The sequence below is a fragment of the Alligator mississippiensis genome, chromosome 5 (genome assembly GCF_030867095.1).
Source record: "Alligator mississippiensis isolate rAllMis1 chromosome 5, rAllMis1, whole genome shotgun sequence".
NCBI classification, from domain to species: Eukaryota; Metazoa; Chordata; order Crocodylia; family Alligatoridae; genus Alligator; species Alligator mississippiensis.
Window position 1 is genome coordinate 216,887,126 of NC_081828.1, and position 23,423 is coordinate 216,910,548.

Below are 23,423 nucleotides of genomic sequence, written 5' to 3' on the forward strand. Positions count from 1 at the left end.
TCATGGCCCCAGGAGGAGCCAAATAGCCAGCAGGAAGCAGAGACATCCCTATCCTGAATACCTTTTGCACATGAGTAACTAATTAGTAACTACCCACAAGAGCAGCCCTGGTGAAGGGTTGGACTGCTCACAGGTACAACTCACATGCATAAATATATTCAGTTGCCTACATGCTTGCATAATCAGGACCCAATTGATTCACCCACTGGAAGGCTGCCTGCTAATTCATTAATTAAATTGCCTGCTTCTTACGTGCTGGCTAGCTGGTGAAACACTGGCAGTGTTAACAGATATACTGTGGCTTAGGGCCAACCTGTTGGGTGCAGAAATGAAGTGCCCGCATCCCAAACTGTGATTCGGAAGACCTCTGGCTCAGCTGTCCCCGAGCCCCGGAGGTGCCTAAACCACCACTGCCATAGCACTCGGTGTAAAAGCTCTACCTCTGCACATGTAGGGAAGCGCCTCCGTGTCGACGCAGCCGAGCAGCTCAGTGCCTTGCTTGCAGGAATCGGGATCCGGAGACAAAGAGCCCCTCTGCCTCCGTCCCCTGAGGGCTGCAGTCCATTAGGCGCGCTCAGAACCCACGCCAGAATCGGTTTCCCCGTGGAATACGGACACGGCCACTGTTGTCTTTTAAAATGTGCACGGCCGTGGTAGTGGTGCCTGCCCTTTTCTCTACCAGCCTAAGGGTTATAGCAACCCCCCCCCCCCAGGGAGCATAGGCCTAGATTTAATTTTTCCCCAGCCCGAAGGTGTTCACACCAGTCTTTCCCACCTCCCAGAAAAAAAAAAAAAAGCCCTCTCTACTAGACTGGTGACTTTCAACCAGAGTGCTGTAACACCCTAGGGTGCCACGAGATGCTTTTAATACTAGCATGATTAGGTGTGTAAACACCTGCACGTGATGCACCAGGTAGACCCAGGGATTTCAACAAGGGATCCACTGACACAGCGCAGTCTCTCAGCGCTTTGCAAGAGAAGATTTGCTCTAGTATTTTTCTAGAAAGCTAAAAGCTGGCATTTTCAGTGGGGATGGTTCAGTTGAGAAGGACTGCGCTCAAGTCTGTAGGCAGTTTTGGATGGAGGCACTCTTTAACCTCCCCGTGGAAGCTGCCGTTGTGCCAAACAAAATTCAACAGTCATTAGGGGAGAAGGAGCGCTGTGCCTTACTACTTGGGGCCTGCCCTTAGGAGGGAGGAGACCTGCCCGGAGGATGGTCTCTGTTTGTACATGAAAGCAGCAGCAGTGAAAAAAAGTCCTTTTTTGGCTGTCTGCAGCTGGGGACAAGAGCTGCCAGCAGACTACCCCACGTTTGCATGCAAATGCTTCCTTTGTAATACATTTTCCCCTTTGGGGACCCCATAAATTGGAAACTTTTTCATCGGATTTAGGAGCATGGTGATTTTTTTTTTAACTCCCTCCTTGCGTGTCATAGAATCAGGAAAAAAAGCCCCCATCTTTAATCTGCTTATTCTTTTAAGCAGAATTGTCTGATCAAATGTCTTCCCCCCACCCCTTACCTGAGGAAGAGGAGAGGTGCTGGTGAAGAACAGGTGATGTATACCCCCTCAATGTGCTGGGATCCTTATTTCCCTAAGGGCAAGGAGGCTGGCTGCTCTCCCTTTTTATTGGGCTTGGCTAGGAGCAGATTTCGAAGGTCAGCCTCACCTGTGTTTACTGAGGTCTCAGAGCTTTGGAGTAATGCAGGGAAGAATTTGGACATCCAGAAGTACTACTTACGTTGAACAGTCAAAGGCTTCATCGTGCTGTTTTGATTTAGCATTGCCCACAAGAAAAGATTCTCTGCACCCTTTTCTGTGATCATGTTCAGCACTGGTTTTCACTCATCTGGTTTCGCTCCTGAAGTTTTCACAGGCAAGCGAGTCTTATTCTGAAAAGTGATTCTTAAAAAGGAACTGTGGGCTTCTCTATTTCATGCCTCAATGATTCATAGATGCATTTGCATGGTTATAAATGGGTGAGTTTTTCCAGTTTTAAAACCTCAGCCTATGATCTGATAGCTGATCTATGCTTTTTTCTTGTTTCTTTAATTCACAGTAGAAGTTCTGCTGGCGGTCGGTGTAGCTTGTATATTTAAACACCCATGCCAGTATTTGAGGCCTGGGGTTTAAGGCAGCTGCTTGAATACTTTACTTGATGAGGATTGCTGTTTCTGGAGTTCCCAGACAAATCCTGTTTTTACTACTTGATCATCTTGTCTTGATAAATAACAACATTTCTCAACAGCTGACCAACTCTTCTTATTTCTGTTCAACCAACAATAATTGGCAGGATCTTGATTCTGCAAAGCAATAGAGTTCGGTCCCGTAAGCACTTCAGCTTGCACACAACTCGACTCGCATGAAGACCAGCATTGACGGCGGTGGGCTGACTTCTCCCACTGGAAGTAGAGGAGTGGTAGGTAGCAGGCAAACTCTGCTGTAAGTCAGGTCAGCATATTCCCACCCCACCTCAAATCACCTGTTCACACACTGGACCAGTTCAGCCCAGGGTGTCTGTCATTGCTGGCTCCGACATTTCTGTGGAAATGCACCTTCTTATTTCAGGCTGAATTTAACTCATGGACGTATTTTTCTTCCGTTTTAGTTACTGGTTTTCAAATTTTTGGTTCTGCTGTAGTACAATGATTATTTACATGCATTTATCACTCCTCTGATTGTGTTTAACAAGGAGCTGTTTCACTGAAGCACAGTTATCATGTCATTAAGCTTATGCTACCATGGTCTCTCTGGCTCTAGGCACCCACCTTATAGCGAGCGCTACACTTGCAGGCTCCTATGCCAAAGGCAAATCCCACTGATACGGGTTTGCATGGGTTTCAGGAATCATCCTGCCATGCAGCATTCCCAGGCTTGTGTCTCATAGTTTCTATCGGCCTTATCAAAAATTAAAGAGTGTTTACTAAAGGCTGCATCTCCCACAAAGGTAGGAGCAATATTATCTTAATTGTGCTGTAGGGATACTGGTATTACACAGATGGGGTTTTAATTGAACTGTAACACCATGCACGTTTACACAGCAGGAGCAGGACTGCCAGCCTGTTGCATTTCAAATATCATGAGTGAAGCCCAAATCATGAGTCAGGCTTAAAAATCATAAGTTTTTATTTGTAAAAAAAAAAAACAACAAAAAAAACATGCATGGTGGAATCCTCTTAGATTCCCTCCGCTTTTTCAAACCTTTAGACTATGATGAGATCCACTGCTTCCAACCTTTTCTCCCCAGCTATGAGTGCTGGCAATGAATTTTTTTTTATGTGAAAGCCGGGATTCTCTCACATTCACACAACTCCAGAAACTAGGCATAAAAAATCACTCGAGTTGGCAGCTCCATCAGACGTAGCCTTTGCTACTGTTGTCAGATTGATTGCACTCCTGGTTTGATGCTGAACTCTAGGGAGAGAAACGTGCTGAATCAGAGAGGGGGTATTTTTATTTTCCGGGTCTTGGTGTTTTATCTGACTGTGTTATGGTTGAAAACAACTGTGCAAGGTTATCTGGTGAGACTCTGTCTAATCTATGAGCGCTTTCTTTTTTAAGTGGATTGAAGCTAATGAAGCCACTCTGGGTTGAAACCTAGTGCATGGAGGGCACAAACACACTGCACAATTACTGTGCAATAATTTACCTTGGCTTTAAAGTCCATTTACTTTACTTTGTAGTCAATTTATTTCTTCGTAAGGGACAGACACATGCATCTCTCCCAAGCTGGGAGACTGCAGGAGTGCTATTCTTGTGCCTGGCCATCAAGTGGCAGGGGAACAAGTTTGCATTGATCAAATCACTACCTGGGGATAATGCTGGCAAAGGGAGCCAGACCCTGGTGTCATTTACCCCAGGGTCTAGATACCCTTCGCTTTCTAGAGGAGTGTTTTACCTTGCGGTCTGGTTGTGCTTTCTGTGCCTGCTCCACCATCTCTGCAGAGTATATACTCAATTTACCCAGCAGTAAACTAGTCGTGTGTCTGCACCGTGATGGATTTTCTGCCTGTCCCAATAGTGCTGTCTTCATTGCCCCACGCAACTTGTTCTCTCTATTCCTGAATCCCGTCTTTGCTTTCTTGGTCTCTCTCTCTTTCTCTTTTTATAATGGCTGGAGGTTTCATGCAAAGGATGATGCATTGCAATATAAGGTCCTCCAAATGGTGGAGTTGATTCTCTTATTTCTCCAGTTCATCTCTGGGGCACGAGGAGAAATACTGAAGCAAGTATTGCCCCTCTGCTCAGGGTCAGACTGATCTCCATGCTTGGGGTCAGGAGAGGCTTTTACCCCGCGGTCAGACTGGTGTGGACTGGGGGAGTTTTTGTCTTGCAGTGTAGCGGGGGGTGTAGCCCTCTGCTTGGGATCCCTTGAGCATCTATTAACAACCTTTTACAGCAGCAGGACGTTGGCTGCCATGGTCCCCCTGCTTTACCTGTAGCAGATTCGGGTGCGATGTCTGGTGTTGTGTCAGGGTTGATGGTAGTTTTAAGATAAGTTCAGATGATGGATCTGTCTGGGAAGGTTTGGACAGGGCTCAGGGAGGGGGTTGGACTGATGTGAGCTCTGGAGGTTCCTCCCAGCCCGACTTCTCCGTGATGCTACAATTCAAAGTTTCCATATGCAAAACAAACAGGATATGGGGATTAGCATAAACCACAAGAAATACATTTAAAACAAATGGTCTTTATCCAACATGTCCTTTCTTTGCAGCCGTGATTCTGCACATACTTGGGTACTTGTCTAACTCAATATTGGCAACCCCGCACTTGCAAAACTCACGACTTTGGCATAGGATGACAAAATTCTTTTTTTCTTTTTCTTTAAATCAAGTTTTAGGCTCTTTTTAACTCGTCTCTTGGTTTGGAGCCATTAAGGTTTCCATTTTCAAGCTTTTCACCCTGATAAAGAGGCTAGATCTTTTGTTTTCCAGGAGGCACTGATTTTCTTGCATTCGCGTGACTTTCCAACAGCCATCCAGACCCCAGGACTTGTGGAATCATCGTGGAAGCAAACAGCTTGATATATTTCGAGGCCCATCAAATGGTCCATGAGGGTCCTCATGTTCGCATGGTTTTGCATATCCACGTGTTTTTGGGATCATAGTTTGCAAGATCCTTGGGGCTGGCTTTGTTTCCTTCCTCACGGCCAAATGAGGGCACTAGCTTTTGGTGCCTGCATTACCGTGTTGCTTTCTAGATCTCTCTGCTCCACACCTGTTTGCTCCCAGTCTCTTTGGTCCCTCCAGGCCTCATTCTCCCTGTCATCTCCAGCTGCTTATCTGTGCTGTATCCCCCCCAAGCCACACATAGGCTGGCAAGTCGGCCTGTGGCTCTACACCGGTTTGAGTGCATGCCCCGCGGGTGATCAGTAGTTGCCCTTCGAGGGGGGCTGCCACGCTAAAACAGCCCCCACAAATGTGTGCGTGGCAACAATAGCAGAAAAAACCCAGGCAACTGCATTGCTCTGACAGATGTTTTCAGCTGTATTTTGAAGCCACATGTAGTCATGTTTCCTGTGTGCATTTGTGCCACAACAAAAAGCAGCTAGATCAACAGCCTTGGGGGAAAAAAAAAGCCGCTTGCATTTCGCCGAACCAGTTTGCCAGGGGACATGGCAGTGCCAGCTGCTGTCAAGGGCCCACCTGTGTGCCTCTGTGGCAGAAAGCCACCTTTGTTTCTCCCCCAAAAACTCTGCTCTGTGACAGTTTTAATTAGGGTGGGCCCAGCCGAGGATTCATACCTTTACCCTATCTCTTTGGGTAACCTGAGCTGGATACATTCCTGAGAGAGGGGGGAAACCTGCTCCCTTCGCCTATGTGACTGGCATCACATACCCGGGTGAGGGGCTTCCTTCCTGGTGGGTAAGAGTCTGCCCGGCAACTAGTGATGTATTTCAAATTGTTTGGCTCACAGCCAACAGGTGCTGGCCTCCATTGGACCAGGTAAATGAGGTCACAAGGGCTATATAAGTTAAGGACTGCCCAGAAGGAGGGGAGCAGTAGCTGTGAGGGATACTCAGGAACAAAGAAGAGCTGTATCATCTGAAACTTGCTGTCTCTCTCAAAACTCATGATCAAGGACCTGCCTGCCTCCAGAGGGAATCACCAACAGTCTCTGGATGATACTTGTGAGTAAGCTACCTGAGATCCAACTAGATATATAGCTTGCAGTAGCTCAGATGTGAGATCAAAGGCTGCCCCAGCCACAGGAGTTTGCTCTATTGGATTTCTCTGATATTACTCTACCCTGTACCCTGTTCTAACCCTACCCTCTGTAACCAGTAAAGTTCTCCTTTGTACCTAGAGTGGGAGACTTATTGAGGGGAGGGTTTAATTATGCCTAGGAGGCCCCTTGGGTCTGCGGACTAAGGGAGACTATCCTTTTTGGCCCCCGACTTGGGAAAGTGCCCCAAGTTCTTGTATTGGGTCGAGTACCCATAGGACTATTAGGCCTGTGTTTCCCTGAGGACCCAGGACCCAGACAGTCCCTTCTCGGGGTGGTGGCAGCGCACGTTACCCCTGGACTCTGTGGTGGGGCTCAAAAGGGGGTCTGTTAGGGCTTAGGCGCCCCTGGAGAGACACGTGGAGTCCGGAAGGTGGACAGGCATGGTGAGGTGGGAGGCTCAACGCAGGAGCTCCCCCTACTGGCCTGCCACAAGCTTGACCCCAATTCCAAGGGAGACATCAGGAGGGGTAAGACGACTGTCCAAGCTCTACAGGCCGTTTGGCACTAGGCCACTCGGACGACCCTGCCCGTCAAGGTACTCTGTTTTTTATTCCACTTGCGGATAGCAGTCCAGTAGGTGCTGGGACAAAACCATCGACTCGTAACTAAGCCATCCTCCGATGGCGGTACCTTTGGTTCGCAGCATACGTGGTTTTTTTGGCTTTCGTGGTTGTTTAACGTGGAAGCTGTTAGAAGCTGGGTGGTACCTTTATAGACCATCACACCCTGCCAAATTGGGTAAGAACTTTATGGGACACAGCAGAGTCATAACTACCCCCATAAGATCCAATTTGTCTCTTTTTTCCCTCTCGAATAATTAAAAATAAAGAGCCCCGCAGGGTTGCTTAAATCATTTTGCAAAGAAGTGGTTTCCCAGGCTGGCTTGAATTCAGCCCTAAATGCAGGCTAGGAGTCAACGCTTCCCATCCAATTCTGAGCCTTTTGGAAATGGATTATTCTGAAGGAAAGGTTGATTTACAGGCTATTCACTCTAGCAGGGGTGGTGAACAAGTGATTTTTATAGTAAAATAATTGCTCCATAATAAGCTAAATAAAGCTTTACAGCTTTGTCTAATTTATGCACTTAGAGATAATGTGAACAACATCCGATTCCTTGATTGTCTTCACTTTCAGTCATAGCTCAGATTAGACTCTCATTGATGGGAAATGGGGGGGGGGGGGGGCAGTCTTTTTCTGAAAGCTTTAAAAAAAGCAGGGGGGGAGCAGTAAGATAATACTAGGGGTGGATTTGGGGGGTGCGGTGGTGCACTTGCACCCCCCTTTGATTCCTGCTCCACCCAAAGTTTAAAACCAGCTTCCTGGCAGTGGCAGCAGCAGTGGCATTACTAGTCAGGCAGTGTTGAAGGAGTCATTTGACTTCATAGCTCATCATCATCTCCCTGATTCCTTCTAAACTCTTCATTCTGCAGGTGTTAACGCAGTGGCTGCCTTAGGGGAGGGCAAACTGGGTGACCACCTGGGGCCCCACACTTTAGGGGTCCCCAACATTTTGCAAAAACACTGAATATTTGTATTATCAATTTTCTATTAAGATACTTTCATTGCAGTTTCATGGATAGGGTAAATTGAAATTGAAAATGTCCAACTTGCTTATAGGTCATCAAAATTAAGCCTCGAAGGGGCCCCAAGTGACTCTCTTGTCCAGGGCCCCAACAACCCTAAGGCTACCAGTGGTTAACAACCCTCTCTCTTTTTAGCTCCTATATTTCACAGCCCTGTAGATTGTTTTTCTTTTTTTTAACTTGCTCTGATTAAGTTATATTTGTTTTTGCATCCATTTTAAACTGAAAAATAGGGCCCTAGGCCTCTAGCGTATTAGTGAAGCGTCCAGCTTCTTAACTGGAGAAAAATGTGTGTTTTATATGGGATAATGCACCTCACCCTCTGCACCCCGCCTTCAAAATTGTAGATCGGCACATGGACAATACCCTATTTTCTCGTTTACAAGATGTGCGGGCACTAAGGTGCACGGCTGACAGCCCAAGAGGTCACAAGTTCAAAGCCATAGCAGGAGCGCTCATGACACCGCCTGTCAGACTGCAGTGAAATCTGTGAATTTTGCTAATTCCCTGTCACAAGGACATGAAGAAGGGAGGATGACTGCACAGAACAGGGCAGAGCCAAAAAGTCTGCAGGTTGGTGAAATAGGAGAAGAGAAACCAGGAGTTGTCATCAGACAGCAAAACTGCCAGAAGAAAGATTAGTTTGATTAGTGGGACATCAAGACCATTCAAAAGGAGAGATGAATGTCCATACCCGTAAAGAACAATGAGCCCATTGTTCATTGACTCTCTCCGCTGCCTGAAAGGCAATGCCGCTCTCGCTGGGTTGGTTTTGGGACGGGAATCAAAGTGAAGGGAGGACTTCTATATTGGATAGACAGATCGGTTCCGCTGCTTAAGACATGCACCCCAATGTTGTGGGGGCTGATTTTTTGGGGGGAGAATGTGTCGTATGTGTGAAAATATGGTATTTTCAGGTGTTGTCCCTTTTAAGCGAAATGATGGACTCTCAGGCCTACAACTTCTGTGGCTGCTGGAAGCGGGTCCGGAAGGGACAGAGCAGGATCAGCACACGCCGGATGCTTGCACCATTGCTAAATGGACATATGACTAGTGCCATCCAGCATCTCTCACTGGCAAGAAGCCTTGGCCTCATTCACAGTTCCCAGAATCAGAGGGAAAGGAGTACCCTGGCAGTGGGAGTCCAGATTCAAATGCAATAAAATGGTAGAGTTGGGGTGTCTGTGTAACTGGGATGGTCCTGGAAAAATGGAAGGTGAGGATTTTTTGCAGGTGATAACTGTTATTGGACCCACTGTATAGTTGGGAGGAATACAGACTACCTGTTGGGTATGAAGTACCCTCTGGCAGGTCTCTGAGGAAAAAAAGCAGGTGTAGCATGAACTATATAGCAGCTAGGAAAAAGGCCTGCATCCATGGAAATAAAAGCAAGATATATGAGGCTTCAAATACGAGAGAGAAAATAAAATATAACTGATGCAGGAAATAGAGTCTGTGATTTAGTGTTTTTGGGATGAAGAGGTTGTAACCTGGCTGTGGGTTGTCAGGAAGAGAATTGGAAGATGAGGAGTTTTAATGTGGGGATTTATTAACATGGGGTATTTAATCAAGCCTCCAAGGGTGGGATTTTCAGAAATGGCTTCGGTCCACTCCCAATGTAGCTGGTAGATTTATTTTTTTTTACTGTGGATTTCAGTAGGAATAAAGCTAGGCCAGTCCTGAATACTGGAGGTAGAGTGGCAAGGCCGACAGCAGACAGGGTCAAATGGAGAGTCTTTGCCCGTTGCTTGGCTAACCCTCTTGACAAGACTGGCATGGGTTTCATTTGCTTTTTGACTTCTGGGATGCTTCTGATCATCCCCGCCTGGGAATGCAATGCGATCGCTATTGCTGGGTGTCAGTTGACCTTGGGAAGATGTAGCCTGCTCGGGATTTTGAAGGGAACCTCGCAAGGCGGGAGAGGGGAATGTGTAGAGAGAGCCTGGGAAGGATTTGCTAATTATATTTTTCCTGGTCTCTTAACATTAGGAATATTTATCAGGATTCACCAGATATCTGGTATTTCAGATTCGTGAATAGAAGGGGAAGGGAGGTTGCATCTTCAACCAAGAGAGAGTTCCTCCGGGCTGCTGAGTTAGGTCTTGGTGTTACGCAAGTGCAGACACAAGCAAAGAATTTTTGCAAGTTTGTGCAAATTCCTTGACTCCGAGTTGCTGAGGATCTCAAAATTGCATTGCATCACCTCTGGCATCACCCAGAAAGTAGAAATCAAACCAGGCAAACCAAGAGTTAAATGTCTAACATAAAAGCAAATAAAAATATAATAGTAGGGTTGGCAGGACCCTTAGGAGGTCGGACCTTGTCCCAACCCCCTGCTCAAGGCAGGATCATCCCTATCAAATGACTCATTCCTTCAGGTCTTCTCTACTGGTCATAAAGATATACAAAGAAGAGCAAATCTCTCTTTTTTGCCCCTCCCATCTGCAGGTCTCCTTTAAGGGGTTGTGAGAGGCCTAGGATATAGTCTTAAAAATGTTTGTTCTTCTGTCAGGGGGAAGAAGTTCAAGTTTCATTCTTTGCCCTCTTCTGGTTTTGATTATAATTTTGTTCCCTCTGCATTTGATCCATTCATACTTCCAATCCTAGTTGTTCTGCAAAAGCAATCCATGGGAATACGAAAGCCCTTGTCAAGGAAACATTCAACTTTCAACATGGCCCGATTTGTATGGAAAGGGTCGAGCTCTGGCTTCTGCCACACTGAGACGGTTGCTTGTGGACAGAGTTTTTCTTCTTTATTCAACTTAACTTTGAATGATGCTATGCTTGGGAGGTCCTGGGCCAGTCCAGCTGCCTATGCATAATATGCATGTTTCTTCAGGTGAAAGGAAAAAAGTCCCTTTGTGCATTTTTCGTATTCGTATCCAGTGGCTGGAAAGAAATATCAGACTCCCGAGTCATGGCTCATGTTCCTGGCATACAGGAACAACGTATATCTTAAGGTGCAAATCTACCCCGAACCATGTATTAGCCCTGCTTATTCAGGGGTTCATTGTCCAGGTGCCTGACGAGTCTTTTTGTTTCTTTCTGAGACGAGACAAACCTCTCATTAGTTCACCTTGAGTCAGCTTGTTTAAACTAACTTATTCACCCTCTTGGGAAGTCAATAGTGAAGCTTATATCGCTTTCCTCTGCTCAGGACAAGGTAGAAAGAGAGTTTACTTGTTCTGATTCTGGTTTCCTTGAAGGCAAGACTATAGGCCATGATCAGGGAGGGCAGTAAAGCTGGCTGGATGAACTAATATAAGATGCACTTCATGGGTTGAAAGCACTGAGTGAATAAGGTGGCAACGAAGCCGTGTATGCTGCGGGCACCTGGGGCATTTACAGATGTGCGGGGGGGGGGGCACTTTAATTAGTGCAGCTCTGAGAGCCACACTAATTAATAACACCCGGAACGTAATGTGTTTCAGCGCCCCACGCTGATACATGGGAGCGGGACGTTTTGAACCAAAGCTTGTCAAGCAGGTTTTAGTTTAAAGCGTCCCATCGCCATTTTTCAGCGCGGGGCACTGATACACATGATGCTGGAATGCAGTAATTATGCACTTAATCGAGTCTGCTCTGATGTGATGTAATTACGGTGCATCGGAGCAGCCTCCCTGCATGTGTATAGGAGCCCATGGACCCTCTAGGGCCCAGCTGTCCCCAGGAATCTGACAGGAGGCTTGTCACTCTTAGGCCGTTTCAGTTGAATGCAACTCTAGGGAGCCGAATGCCAGTCAGTTGGTTGGAAAGCCAATATATGTGGTGGTAGAGCTAGCACCAATGAGTCATTAACGGTTGTAATTAATATGCAAAGGGACTGGAGTGGGAAAAGCAGTTAGCAAAATCTTTAATGCTGCGCAGATTCCAAATCTAGTTGCTGCCTGGCCATCGATAGCTCTCTTGGATCCAGTCCAGGCGAGGTTGAAGCTGGTGTTCCTCCTGTCGAATTCAAGAGGAGATGCAGGTAAGACCCTGAATTGGGTCTCTAGAAAATACCACGAAGGACAGCCACTGAATGTCACAGCTGTGCTCGTTCTGTGCTGCTTTGTCCTTGGTATGCAATTGCTGACCAGCTTTCGCCACCACTTTCATCACAGCTGATTCGGAGACATGGTCTCTAACTCGCTGTCATGTCTGGGGCCGCCACTGGAAAACAAGCCGGACCCGTTCACTGCCACGCGGTACAGGGCACAGCAAGGACGTGGCACAGATGAGGCCAAAGACGCATTTGAGTATTTCAGGTGAAGGCAGTTGACATTCTCCACGTGCAAGTCCATGCGATGACATCTCTGTTGCATTCTGCGTTTGTCCAGAGCTGGTTGCTTAACGTGACCTGAAAATAAGCCAATATCACCCTTGGCATAAATCCCCATGTTTTCCTGGGGGTGAATAAGGTCTGGTTCTTATTAGGATACTGTTGCAACTGGACTGTTGCATAATTAGCTTTGACAGTCTGAAAAGTCATAATGAAATCATAGAAAATGAGGGCTGGAAGGGACCTCCAGAGGTCACATCTAGTCCAACCCCCTGCTCCAAGCAGGACCAACCCCAACTATATCATCCCAGCCAAGGCTTTGTTGAGCTGGGTCTTAAAAATCTCCAAGGATGGAGAGTCTACCACCTCTCTGGGGAACCTGTTTCAGTGCTTTACCACCCTCTTTGAGAGTTTTTCCTAATTTCCAACCTCAACTTCCCTTGCTGCAGCTTGAGCCCATTGCTCGTTGCCCTGTCATCTGCCCCCACTGAGAACAGCCCAGCTCCAGCCTCTTTGCAACCCTCCTGCAGGGAGGTGAAGGCTGCTATTACATCCTCCCTCAGTCTTGTCTTCAATCACCTTGAAGCTTAATAATAATTAAGTCTTAAAGGCTTAATAATAATAATGAACACTTAGCAGGTGTATTGTGCTTCACATGTTCAAAGCACTGTCTTAACATTCATTTTAAAAGCCCTTCGCCTTTATGGACCGCTCACTGAATATACTCACCCCACGGGTTAGGGAGTTTTGTCTAGTTTTGACGTTCTTCGTTCTGGTCCTGCTCTGTCTCCCATCTAAATCACTAGACCACCCTCTCTTTGAGTGTCAGTGACAAGGCAGGATGCCCATGTGCTGTCATTTGATGCAAGAGCCTGGGTAGAGCCAGCCCTCTCCACCAGGCTTTCCTACTAGTAAAGATTTATATTACATGCATTAAAGATACCAGGTCTTCCCATTGATTTCAGCAGCCCTACTCAAAAATGCACAAAGTTAAGCATGTGTGTCGATCTCTGCAGTATCCAGGTCTGGATCTGGAAGGGGAGAAATGACTGGGGAACTGATGTAGCCGGGCCTTATTTCTGTTCCAATGTCCAAAAAGGAGGAGGAGGATGTGGCTGGTGGGAAATGCACTTGACAGGGGAGATGAGAAGTCTGTCCTGATTCCTCGTTGACCCGCATGTGGTGGCGTGCTTGCAAGAGTGCAAAGAGCGTGTCAGGCATTACCATATCGGAGCGTTGCACCAGCCTTTGCCCCCGGGTAGATGACTGCTGATGGTGAATTTGGGCCATCCATCAGAGCCAGTTTAAGGAACAAAAATATCTGCAGTTATATTGCAATGACATCCACAAGGTACATGTTCTTCTCGCGCTCTGCCAAGGGGAGGACAATGCGTTCTTTATTTCCCCTGGAGAATGGGGTACGGGGTGCATGGGAAGGAGCCTTTTAAAACAAAAGGAAACCCGTGAGCTGGGATGGGTTTATTTACCAAATTTATTTCTGCAGAAGAAGAAATGTATCTTTTTACACTTCTTCTGCTGACTCTTGAAAAGCTGTCCTGCTGATTATCATCCCAGAGGTTCTTCTGTTTGCTGATCGGCCTTTTCCAGGGAAAATGGCCGGTCCCACCAAAAAGTGTATCGCAACCAATTTTTGTGGCCCTGGGCCCTGGCCACAGCTAAGGCAGCACTGGCGACTGGGTTGGCAGCGGTGGCTGCCACTCTAGTACCTGCTGTAAATCAGATAATTTTAGTATACCATATTTACTTGAATCTAAGACAGCCCTGAATTTAAGATGATCCTCCCAATAATTAGATTCTATAAATGTATAAATCTGTTACAATGCAGAGGGCAAGGGCAGGGGAAGAGGACTACTCTGGCTCTGACCTGAGCCCAGAGCCAGAGCCACAGCAGCTGCCTGTTCCCCACTCCGCTTTGCATGCAAATCTAAGACAAGGGGCTTCCCCCCAGCATGCTGATCAGGGGGAAAACCTCCTCTTAGATTTGATTAAATATGGTAATTATTAACATCTGGCTGGCACTGTACTTGCCCATCCCTCATTACTCTATGGGGTCCAGTAAAGTCTTTCACTCTGCACTTGAATGTACTCGCTGACCAGAGACCCCAGGGGGTGGCTTAAATGTACAAGCTTTTTCTCCATCTTTCCTTTGAGTTCCCGCATGGAGTGAAGTGCCACCACTTCCCTATCATTACGGGGTCGTAGCGAGGCAAGGATTTCTTAGGGTGATATCTTAGAATCATAAATAAACTCTTCAAAGGCAGGAAGTCAGAAAGTCAGCTCTGCTAGATCTAATAAAACTGGTAGCTGTGATTTCCACTCCTAGATGGCAAACAGCTTTGCGTCTGACTTGTGACTGGACTCAGATGTTTTGTTGCATCAGGTGAAGAATTTTTTATGATGGGCTTTTTCTGCAGTTTTGTAAAGGCAGCCTGATCCCATAACCTGGCGATGACTTCAAAGGGGTACTAAAGTGAAATAGCCATTCAGCTCCCCACAGCGATGACCTCGATCCAGGTGCTTGATCTCTGCGTGCCAGTCAGCTGGAAAATGAAGCAAAAAGGGAGCTGAAAACATGCTATATCTGAACAGAGGTTTCCCAAGTACAAGTACAGAGAATGGCTAAAAATACTCGCAAGGTATGGCGTTAACTGCACTGCTCCTTGGACGAGGGTTCACCAAGAAATCGGCACGATGGTGAATAAAGAACTGGGAGTTGTAAGTTAGTTGAACTTTCAAAACACAATGAATAAATGATAGGAAGGTTTTAAGGCATCTAGAGGGTCACCAGTCAGAAAGGTAATGCGTTGTCACCCATCAGAAAGTGATTGAAGGAGTAGTCCTAAGTAGTCCCGGACAGGATGTTGGTGATCTTGGATGACTTGGCTGGCCTTATGGCATTGGCTCTTGTCCTTGTATCTTGCTAAAAACTTATTAACATGCAGCCAGAATATATTAAATCTTTGCTATATTCCTTTTCCATGGAAGCAATTACTATAGTTCAATCGCTAATAGCAGAGGAAGTGACCCTAGTGATGATAAGTAAGAAGGAAGAGTATACGTGAGGGGGAGTGCCTTTAAAACTTCCCATTTTGGAGGAAGTTTGAAGGTCCCCGATGCAACTTCAGCATCAAATAAACAGTCCATTTGCTAACTAGAGGATTCATGGCAGGGTGCTCAAGGATACAAACCAACACTAGTATTGTTTAATTTACTCATTGGTTTGGAAAAAGGATGCAACCTTTTTTTTTTTTTTTTTTTTTGAGGACTTAAGCTAGATAACTGGGCAAAAAGATAGCGGGTGAAATCCAGCGCTGATGAATGTCACGTTAGGCATTTTGCAAGAAAGGCTGACCCACCCAGACGCATCAATGGGATCTAAGTCAACTGTAAGCATTTGTGCAAAAGACCTGCATATCACTGCAGGTAATGCAATGAAAACCTCTATTTAATGCCTAGCAAACAAACTAGATGCTGGATAGTACCAAGCAAGGGACAGACTGCAAAACTACAAACGTGGTACTGCTATTATTGCAATCCAAGGTTTGCCCTCACGTGGAAGGCTGTGTTCAGTTTTTTTTATGTCATAGTCTCTACAACGTTGTACAGTAATGATAAAAAGGGATAGAAAAAGGAATCCGTGAGAGGCATGAGAAATGAGGATGTTGAGGAGTGGTTGGCTTGGAATAGGCAATCAATTATAGAGTAGAGGTATAAAAATAATGAAGAGTATATGGGGGTTCATGCTGGCATTTGGACTGAACCTTTGGGGCACCCGACCAAATTAAAAGTGCTATAAGATTTAAAACCAAGGAAAGCAAATAGTGGAAATGTTATATACCAACTCTTGAAGTTCGTGGCTGGCAAGAACTGAGCACGCCACTATTTTTTTTACCCTCTCTCTCCTGGTCTTGTATTTTGGCTGGGATGTGGGTCTTGCACGCCTTGTCCCACTGTAAATCCTGGAGGAATAACCCTCATTTGTGGGGTGTTTATATGGTGCTAGGCCCAATGGGACCTGTGCTAGTTGGCCTGGAAGCACTACCATGATACAACAGTTAATAAAATTACTGATGATTAGGAAGAGCATAGTAGGATTTTAAGAGGATTAGGTATTTATGGCCTTGCTCAAGCATAGCTCTGAAGCATATGCTTAACTCTAAGCCCATGAATAGATCCAGTGAAGTCAATGAGACACCACTTTTATCCTACAGTTGTACTGTAGTGATTTTCCCCTATCAGAGCCTGTTTCAAGGAACAAAAATATCTGCAGTTATATTGTGATGACATCCATAAGGCCTATAAAGCCTTCTGTTACAGAGCTAACCATTAACTATCTGGGGTTAGGGCAATACTACTTCCACTGACCTGTAAACTCCCGATCTGAAGTCACCAGGAACAGTGCTTTTGGACGTGTCCACGCTGCAATCCAAAGATATGATTGCAAAGTAGACAAATGTACCCAAGCTAGCTTTAAATAGGTGAGCTTTAGTAACCCAACTAGCATAGCCATGATAACCAGGAGCTCGGCTCAAGCTAGTCACTTGAGTATTTAACTAGAGGCTCAGGCTGGTTTGCAGCCTCCGCTGAACCCCGTGCTACCAGCAGCATTGCTATTATTGATGCCCAAGCTATCTATTTCCAAGCCAGCTCAGGTGTACCCGCGCAAGCTGCCTCTGCCTTGCAGAATATATATCCCCTTGATTTCACTGGACTTCAATTCATGCCCGTAGTGCACAATCGGCTATAAAGAGGCCATCATCTGCACCTTGGGTTGTTAAACCTTTTACAACATGTTCAGAGTAGCTCAACACAATAGCTTTGCCCAGCTTCTGCGAGGGATGAGCACACTTTTTTTATCGTCAGGTCACCATCTCAGCGTAGTGCTGAGAAACAGTAACTAATGCAGTCTAGGGGGAGATGAGGAGAGAAAGTAAATGGCTGTTTACCAGTGAGTCGTACTCAATACGGAGAGGCTGTTCCTGCTGTAGGGACTTGGAAAGGGTATGCGTATGTTCAAGCAGAGCTGACAGTGAAGGTGGCTTAAAGTGGCTCTTAGGTGGAGTCTGATGTTTCTTCTGTGCATTCACCTGGTCTGTCTAAACCAGCGATTCTCAACTAGGTGCCAGCTGTGGTACCCTACGGGGCCTTGACATCCTTTCCAAGGATGCCGCTTGGTGCCACATAGTGTTAGGTGAGCAAACATGATTCGCGAGATAAACTCCATGATTTCCAAGAGCATAATCCATAAGCATTAAAAACATCCGGACCTGTTGTGGCCTTTCTGAGTTCTTTGCAACAACAACAAAAAAAGCTCTATTATTTTTTCTCTAGCCAAAAAATGAATGAAAACTAAGAGCAGGCATCTAGGAAGGGGCCCCTCAAATCTAATGAGGGGTACCTTGAGCCTAATGAGGGAACCCCCACTTAAAAAGATTGAGAATGATTTGTCTAAACTGTTCGTCTGGGCCTCTTTCTCTTGCAGTCTCTCTGGTGGAGGGGGTGGTTCTATTCCGACTCTGTCAGGTGCAAATACCCACTGCCCTCGGGCAGAGCTTAGATCCTTAAGAAATCATCAAATCAACCCAGCTAACTGGAAGAATTTGCAGCTTTTAACACAGACGTGCGTGTCCCGAGAACAGACCCTCCTCCATAATTAGCTCCTCTTTCTGTTCTCTGGTTCATACCAAAGCTGGAAAACACCAAGGTCTTTGCCTTCTGGCCTTTCGAAGGGCGTTGTCAATAATTGTTATCTACACATGAGTCTCGAGGCATCACAACGAGTCGTGGCAAGACTGGGATTTCTAGCGTGGCAGGGTTCACAGGGAGGAAGGTGGCTGCCACAACCTCTGAGCCATGCCCTGCGTCTTGCTGTCCCCTGAAAGGCTTTCTGAAGTGCGCGTGGACCATTCACGGCACCAGTCAGCCTCTTGAAGGGAGAAAATAGTCTTCCCCCCCCAATTATTTTTCAGTCCGACGCAACTCTCCAATGCTTTTTCTTCCTAACCATATTTTTTTCATAAGTCAAACTTTGACGGGTGCTGGAGTAAAAAGGGTTTACTTTTTTTAGGTGCACCACCTAAGAAAGTGTCTCTTACTAGCTTGGCTTTGCGTTGCTTGGCTCATACAGCCTCTGGTAAGATATAATGCCCCAGACATGAAGTAGGAAGGGCTGGTGGGCAAGCTGAGCAAGTCTGAGCTCTCTCTTCTCTTTATCCGCATGGAGATGGTGGTGGGTACCTTGGACCAGAACAGGACAGGAACACTGATGGGTCTGCATTGAAGGGCACCATAGAGGAGGTACCCAACTCATCTTGCTTCCTGGTAGACGCCTCACTAGACCTAGAAGGAAGGTACTGAAATCCAGTTAAACTCCTGGTTGCTGGCTTTAAGCAAAACTGGAAACAGTGCTTTTATTCCAAAATAAGAGGGCCCGCACCCAGATATGCACTGAGCTAGCAAAGGATTTGAAATGAAAACCGATAGATGCCCTGCGTTCAATGTGAGGAGGAGACATGGGTTGTGTTAGAGACGCTCTCTCAAGAGTTTTTTGTGTCGGTCTTGTAGGTTTTAGACCACTCGGAAGCAAAAGCGCTCTGTATTGCTATGAGATTTGTTGGCCAGGACCTTGCATCCTAGCGTGTCTTTACCAGAGTCCACGGGCCAAGAGGTGTATTTCAACACTTACTGAATAACCTGAGCACAATGCATTGTGCATGCGGGTTGTTCTTGAAGTTGTAATTGCTTCGAACGCTTGTCTAGGGTGGTTTAATTGCTTCAACGCTTGTCTAGGGTGGTTTGGATCGGGATGATCCTGCTTAGAGCAGGAGGTTGGACTTCCTGAGGTCCCTTCCAGCCCTACTTTTCTATGAGGCGATGACTCTGTATCCATCCCTGCAGAATGCAGAAACTGCTTTGTGTTGGCAATCTCCTTCTCAGTTCCTTCCCAAGGGCTGTCCCATTGTCCAAGCACATCTGAAGCAGCGTTTCTTCGTGTTGTTGAGTCTTCTGTTCTCCCTTTTTGTCCTGCTTTTATAGAATTTAAAAATGATTATTTCCAATTCACGCTCTCATTTTTCATTTCGCAAACATTGGTTCCTCCTTCTACCGCTCCCAGTCCAGTCATATACAACAGGGCATAAACTGAACTGGTTTTTTGGCTGCAACCCAGACTCAGGTAGGGCCTGGTTCATTGGCAGCGCCGGGACCTCAGAACGGCGGGGAGGTCAGTGGAGCACCCACGCAAACCGGCCTTTGTTATCACATGAAGTACGAGACGTGCTACGCCTCATCCTCGTTTAGGACAAATCCACGCACCTTCATTTCCACTTGAATTCACTGGAGCAACCTCATTTTATACTGGCTGAAAATCTGGCCCTATTACCTTTTGGGTTTGTCCTAGCATCATCCATTAAGATCCTGCACACAACCAGTATCACCAGTGCCTGAAAGCAGCCAAACCTCACCAAGTATTGCTGGGCAGACCTCCTGAAGGCATCCCAAGTGTCACCGGCCTTGCTACCAAGTGCTACACAGCCACCCCGTACGGGAACCTGAATACAGACGTTTTACGGGTAGAAGCTCCTGATAGATCCGACAACAGAATCGGCATGTCATCAACCCTGAATGCAATTGTCTCCTTGCTCATTAATTGCTCCAGCAGAGTAAGCATAAAATACTGTGTTGTTGTAGGGCCTGCAGACGGATGGCTTCTATCTGTTTACTTGGCTTAATGCTCAGCCACACTATAGATTGAATGATAATGCCTTTATGCCAGATCAGAAATTGGCTCTTGAAGGTATTTACCACCTACATGTTTTGTCTTCCCGCTCTTAGGACCATGTCTGCTGTGTGGCTCCAAGTCGGACAATGCGGCAATCAAATCGGCCAGGAGTGGTGGCAGCTCCTAACACAGAAAAGTGCGCTGCAGGGAGAGGCGGACAGGTACGGTCCCCACAGCCCCTCAGCCGGCGCTGGCTAGGACGTGAAGCAGGAGAGGTGAAGTGATCCTTTCCCAGCGGGCAGACATAGGTCTCCAGCAGTCTCTGTGCAGCTGGCTCTCGTATCACAAGACTGCGTGCGCTCCCAGCTTTGGCTTCACATCTGGGGAACAATGAGATCTTTGTTCCCCGTTTGCTTTCCATAGCCCTTTTACACACAAGCTTGCAACAAGTTGGGATTAAGGCGACTGATCCAAACCTTTCCATCAAATGAAGGGAAGAGGCAGTAGCGTATCTGGGGGCGGGGGGGAGCAGGGTACCAGCCTCGGGCAATGACTTGGGGGGGGGGGTGCTAAAATGCCCCCCAGGCATCTTTGCTTTGGCAGGCTCAGCCCCGCTCCACCCAGCCATAGGAGCAGGGCTGCTGCAGCCTGCACAAGAGAAGCTTGTCCCTCGGCTGCTAGAGCAGCGGCAACTGCTGCCAGGGTGCAGAGATGACCAGGACAGGCGAGACTGTCCCCCAATCTGCTTTCCAGGGAATAGCATCATCTCACCCCCACCACCTCTGCCCGGGGTGCTGCAGCCCCTCTGGTCAGAGCCCCCCCTGCAAGCATGGGTTTCTGCACCGAGCCTAGGGAATCGCAGACTCGGAGGGCTGAAGGGACCTCAAGGGTCCTGTTGTCCAACCCCTGTAGAGATCCAGGGTGTTTCTAGACAAAGTGCACGTGAAACAGGAATGCTGGGTTTTGATTTCTGGCCTAACACTGAAAAACAAAGTCATGATTTCTGTGGTTGGATGGAAATCCCCCTTGGAGCCCTTCTGAAGGGCAGCAGGTTGGAGAGAAGAGAGGGACAGGAAGGTGGTAGCAGGTCCTCTTAGCAGGTCCCCCACCAAGGCAATGCATGAACTCAAGCCCCTGGTTTCAGTGTTTCTGCCAGCCCCTTTGCGCTGGCTTTCCCACGTCGCTCTCGGGAACAGCTGCAGAGAAGAGGGCTTTCCCATACATACGTCTTGTGTCCTTTCCAGACACCCGTTTTGTTCCCTGGATGGAAAGCTCAGCGCTATCTGTGTGGACAGTGAGCCCAAAGTGGTGAGGAAACTGCAGAAACACGTCAAGGGAGGGTAAGAGCTGTGCCTCGTATCAGTGGCTCTGAGACCCCTTTGAACCTGCTGTGCCTGGGGTGGGAGATAACACTCCTTTCATCTCCTCCCTGCCCCATGACCTGGTCCTTAGGCCCGAGACTGGGACCCAAGGACAGCATGGCCTCCTGTTTTCTCTCCCCTGCTTTTCGGGGAGATCATGTGGGGTCCTAAGCCAGTGAGTTAGGAAAGCATTGTCCCAGGCCACGTGGGAAGTCATAATCCCTGCTGCCACCTACTAGTTCCTAACTCCTCTCACAGTTTTTTCAGGGAGTCCAACCTGATCGTGGGAAAGCAGGGAAGAGGGAAGAACTGGGCATATGGTAAGAGTCCTCTCCTCCTAAATTCCCCCCCAATGCACATTTGTGGGTGAGAAACACGCTTGCAGAGGTCTGCAAAGCCTATGGTGATGCCCCCTGATGCAGCTGAGGTGTCCCGTGGGGGTGCGCGTGCCCCGCTGCACTCAGCTGGGAGCAACAGCAAACCAGCCCAGGGTTTCTCACAAGGATGGCTGTTTTGCAGCCAGTTTTGCTGGCACATTGTTTTTCAGCTCAGCGACTCGAGGCCACCTGATAGCAGCTCACATGCCCTAACCTGCTTGCTCCTTGACTTTATTTCCCAGCTTGTGGCATTATCTGGCTTTAATAGCAGGAAAGGCCCTTTCCAGCCTTTGGAGAGCCCTGCCGTTCCTTCAAGGAGAGAGGCACGCCAACCCACCAGCGGTTCCTTCTCCTTGGCTCACAGGGGTTTTATCCCAGACCTTGTCCTTGGGCTTTTAGCTACTACCCCACATTTCTGCACCTGTGGGATACCTCCAGCCAAACCGACTCCTCCTGCAGGCTGTCTGGCAAGGCCCGTGCACCCAGTCACCCCTGTGTTTTGGGGGCCAGAGGGCTCCGTTCAGCCCCTGCACGGGTGCAGTACAGCAGGTGATGGTTTTGACATGCACACAGCAAAAGGATCGAGGGAGCTGGACGTAAACCCGTCTGGCTTCCCCGAGCATGCCTGGGTGCATGACCGAAGGGCTGGGAGGCCATCCTGGCTTTAGGAACCCATGAGCAGTTCCTGATGCGAGTGTGAGCAGCCCTTGCTGGGGTGTAACGTCTCTCTGTCCATTGCTCACCTGTGCTATGAGACACTGAGATTAGTTTGGACTTGGCATCGCCTCTCAGGAGTCAGGCACAGGTGACCCACCCTGGATGAGAAGTGCTAAAGGCTCAAGCCATTGGCATCCTGCGGCCCTTCCCGCTTTGCCCCAGCCCCGCAACCGTGAGACAATCTAACCTCGGGCTCTACCTGGCTTCCCGTTGTCAGGGTACCATGATGGGCGCTCGGACAACGAGAGGGGCCTGCTCCAGAGGACGATGGAGAGTCTGCGGAAGGAGGCCGAGCGCAGGGACTGCTACTGCGGGACTGTGCTTTTCCACAGCCTTGGTGGTGGCACGGGAGCTGGTAGGTCGGGGTTTTGCTGTGGCTGCTGGCTTTACCTAGAAAGCATCCGGATACCATGGTGATGGGCAGCAGTATAAAACCTGAAGTGGGTGGGTGGGTGGATGGATGGATGGATGAGAAAAGAAGAGAAATTATCTCACTGGGTCCTCCAAGATTATAGCTCTTCCCATGTTTAGCACCCAACATCTTCTCAACCAGCAGCTAGGTTGCCGCCGGTCCAATCCAGCAGGGAGGGTGGAGGATGTGAAGGCCATTCTAGCTGTGGTCCATAGTGGCCGTCACATTTATCAAGGTTGCTTGTTGCTGTCGTGCTTTGCCAGCGGCGCATTAGGGAAGGTGAGTTCACTCCGCCGGTGACTCCGGTGGACGCAGCAGGTCCGTCCGCACCGCGGTGGCAGCAAGCTCCATCTTGCTGCAAGGGAGGAAGCCTTGCTCAGCTGCTCCCGCCCCATGTGTGCCAACTCTGGGAACGAGATGGTGAGACTGTCCTGGGGCACCAAGCCATTTCTGAACCCCCTAGAAAGCCAGGTCCTGAGTGCTAGATTGTGTACATGGAGACGTGCTATTTAAACACAACAGGACGAAGCCAGCACACGTGTAGGCAGGCAGAAGTAAGGTTGTATATGGAGCGCTTTCGTTGCCTGAATCAGGGGAGCCCCTCTGTAGCATACAGCAGATTGGGACAGGGGTACGCAGCACAACGGCAGATAGGGCAGGGAGATGAAGGCAGAGCAGCAGATCAGGCAGGGAGCACAGGCCAAGGAGCAGAAAGCAGAGCAGAAAATCAGGCAGGGGAAGGGG

General features: G+C 47.9%; 1 protein-coding gene across 3 annotated transcripts in view; it reads left to right on the forward strand.

Moving 5' to 3' along the window:
- LOC102567728 (uncharacterized) overlaps positions 1–23,423 on the forward strand; it is a 35,665-nt gene that overhangs the window by 3,218 nt on the left and 9,024 nt on the right. For 2 of the 3 annotated variants that reach the window (XM_059729261.1, XM_059729260.1), the window contains exons 2-5: positions 19,926–20,033; positions 21,057–21,152; positions 21,432–21,493; positions 22,485–22,622. In XM_059729261.1, coding sequence (XP_059585244.1) covers positions 19,930–20,033; positions 21,057–21,152; positions 21,432–21,493; positions 22,485–22,622 — 400 coding nt within the window. In that variant the 5' untranslated portion in view covers positions 19,926–19,929. Of the gene's footprint in view, positions 1–245; positions 1,979–19,925; positions 20,034–21,056; positions 21,153–21,431; positions 21,494–22,484; positions 22,623–23,423 lie in introns of those variants that run through there. The other variant, XM_014596091.3, reaches the window with a different exon arrangement.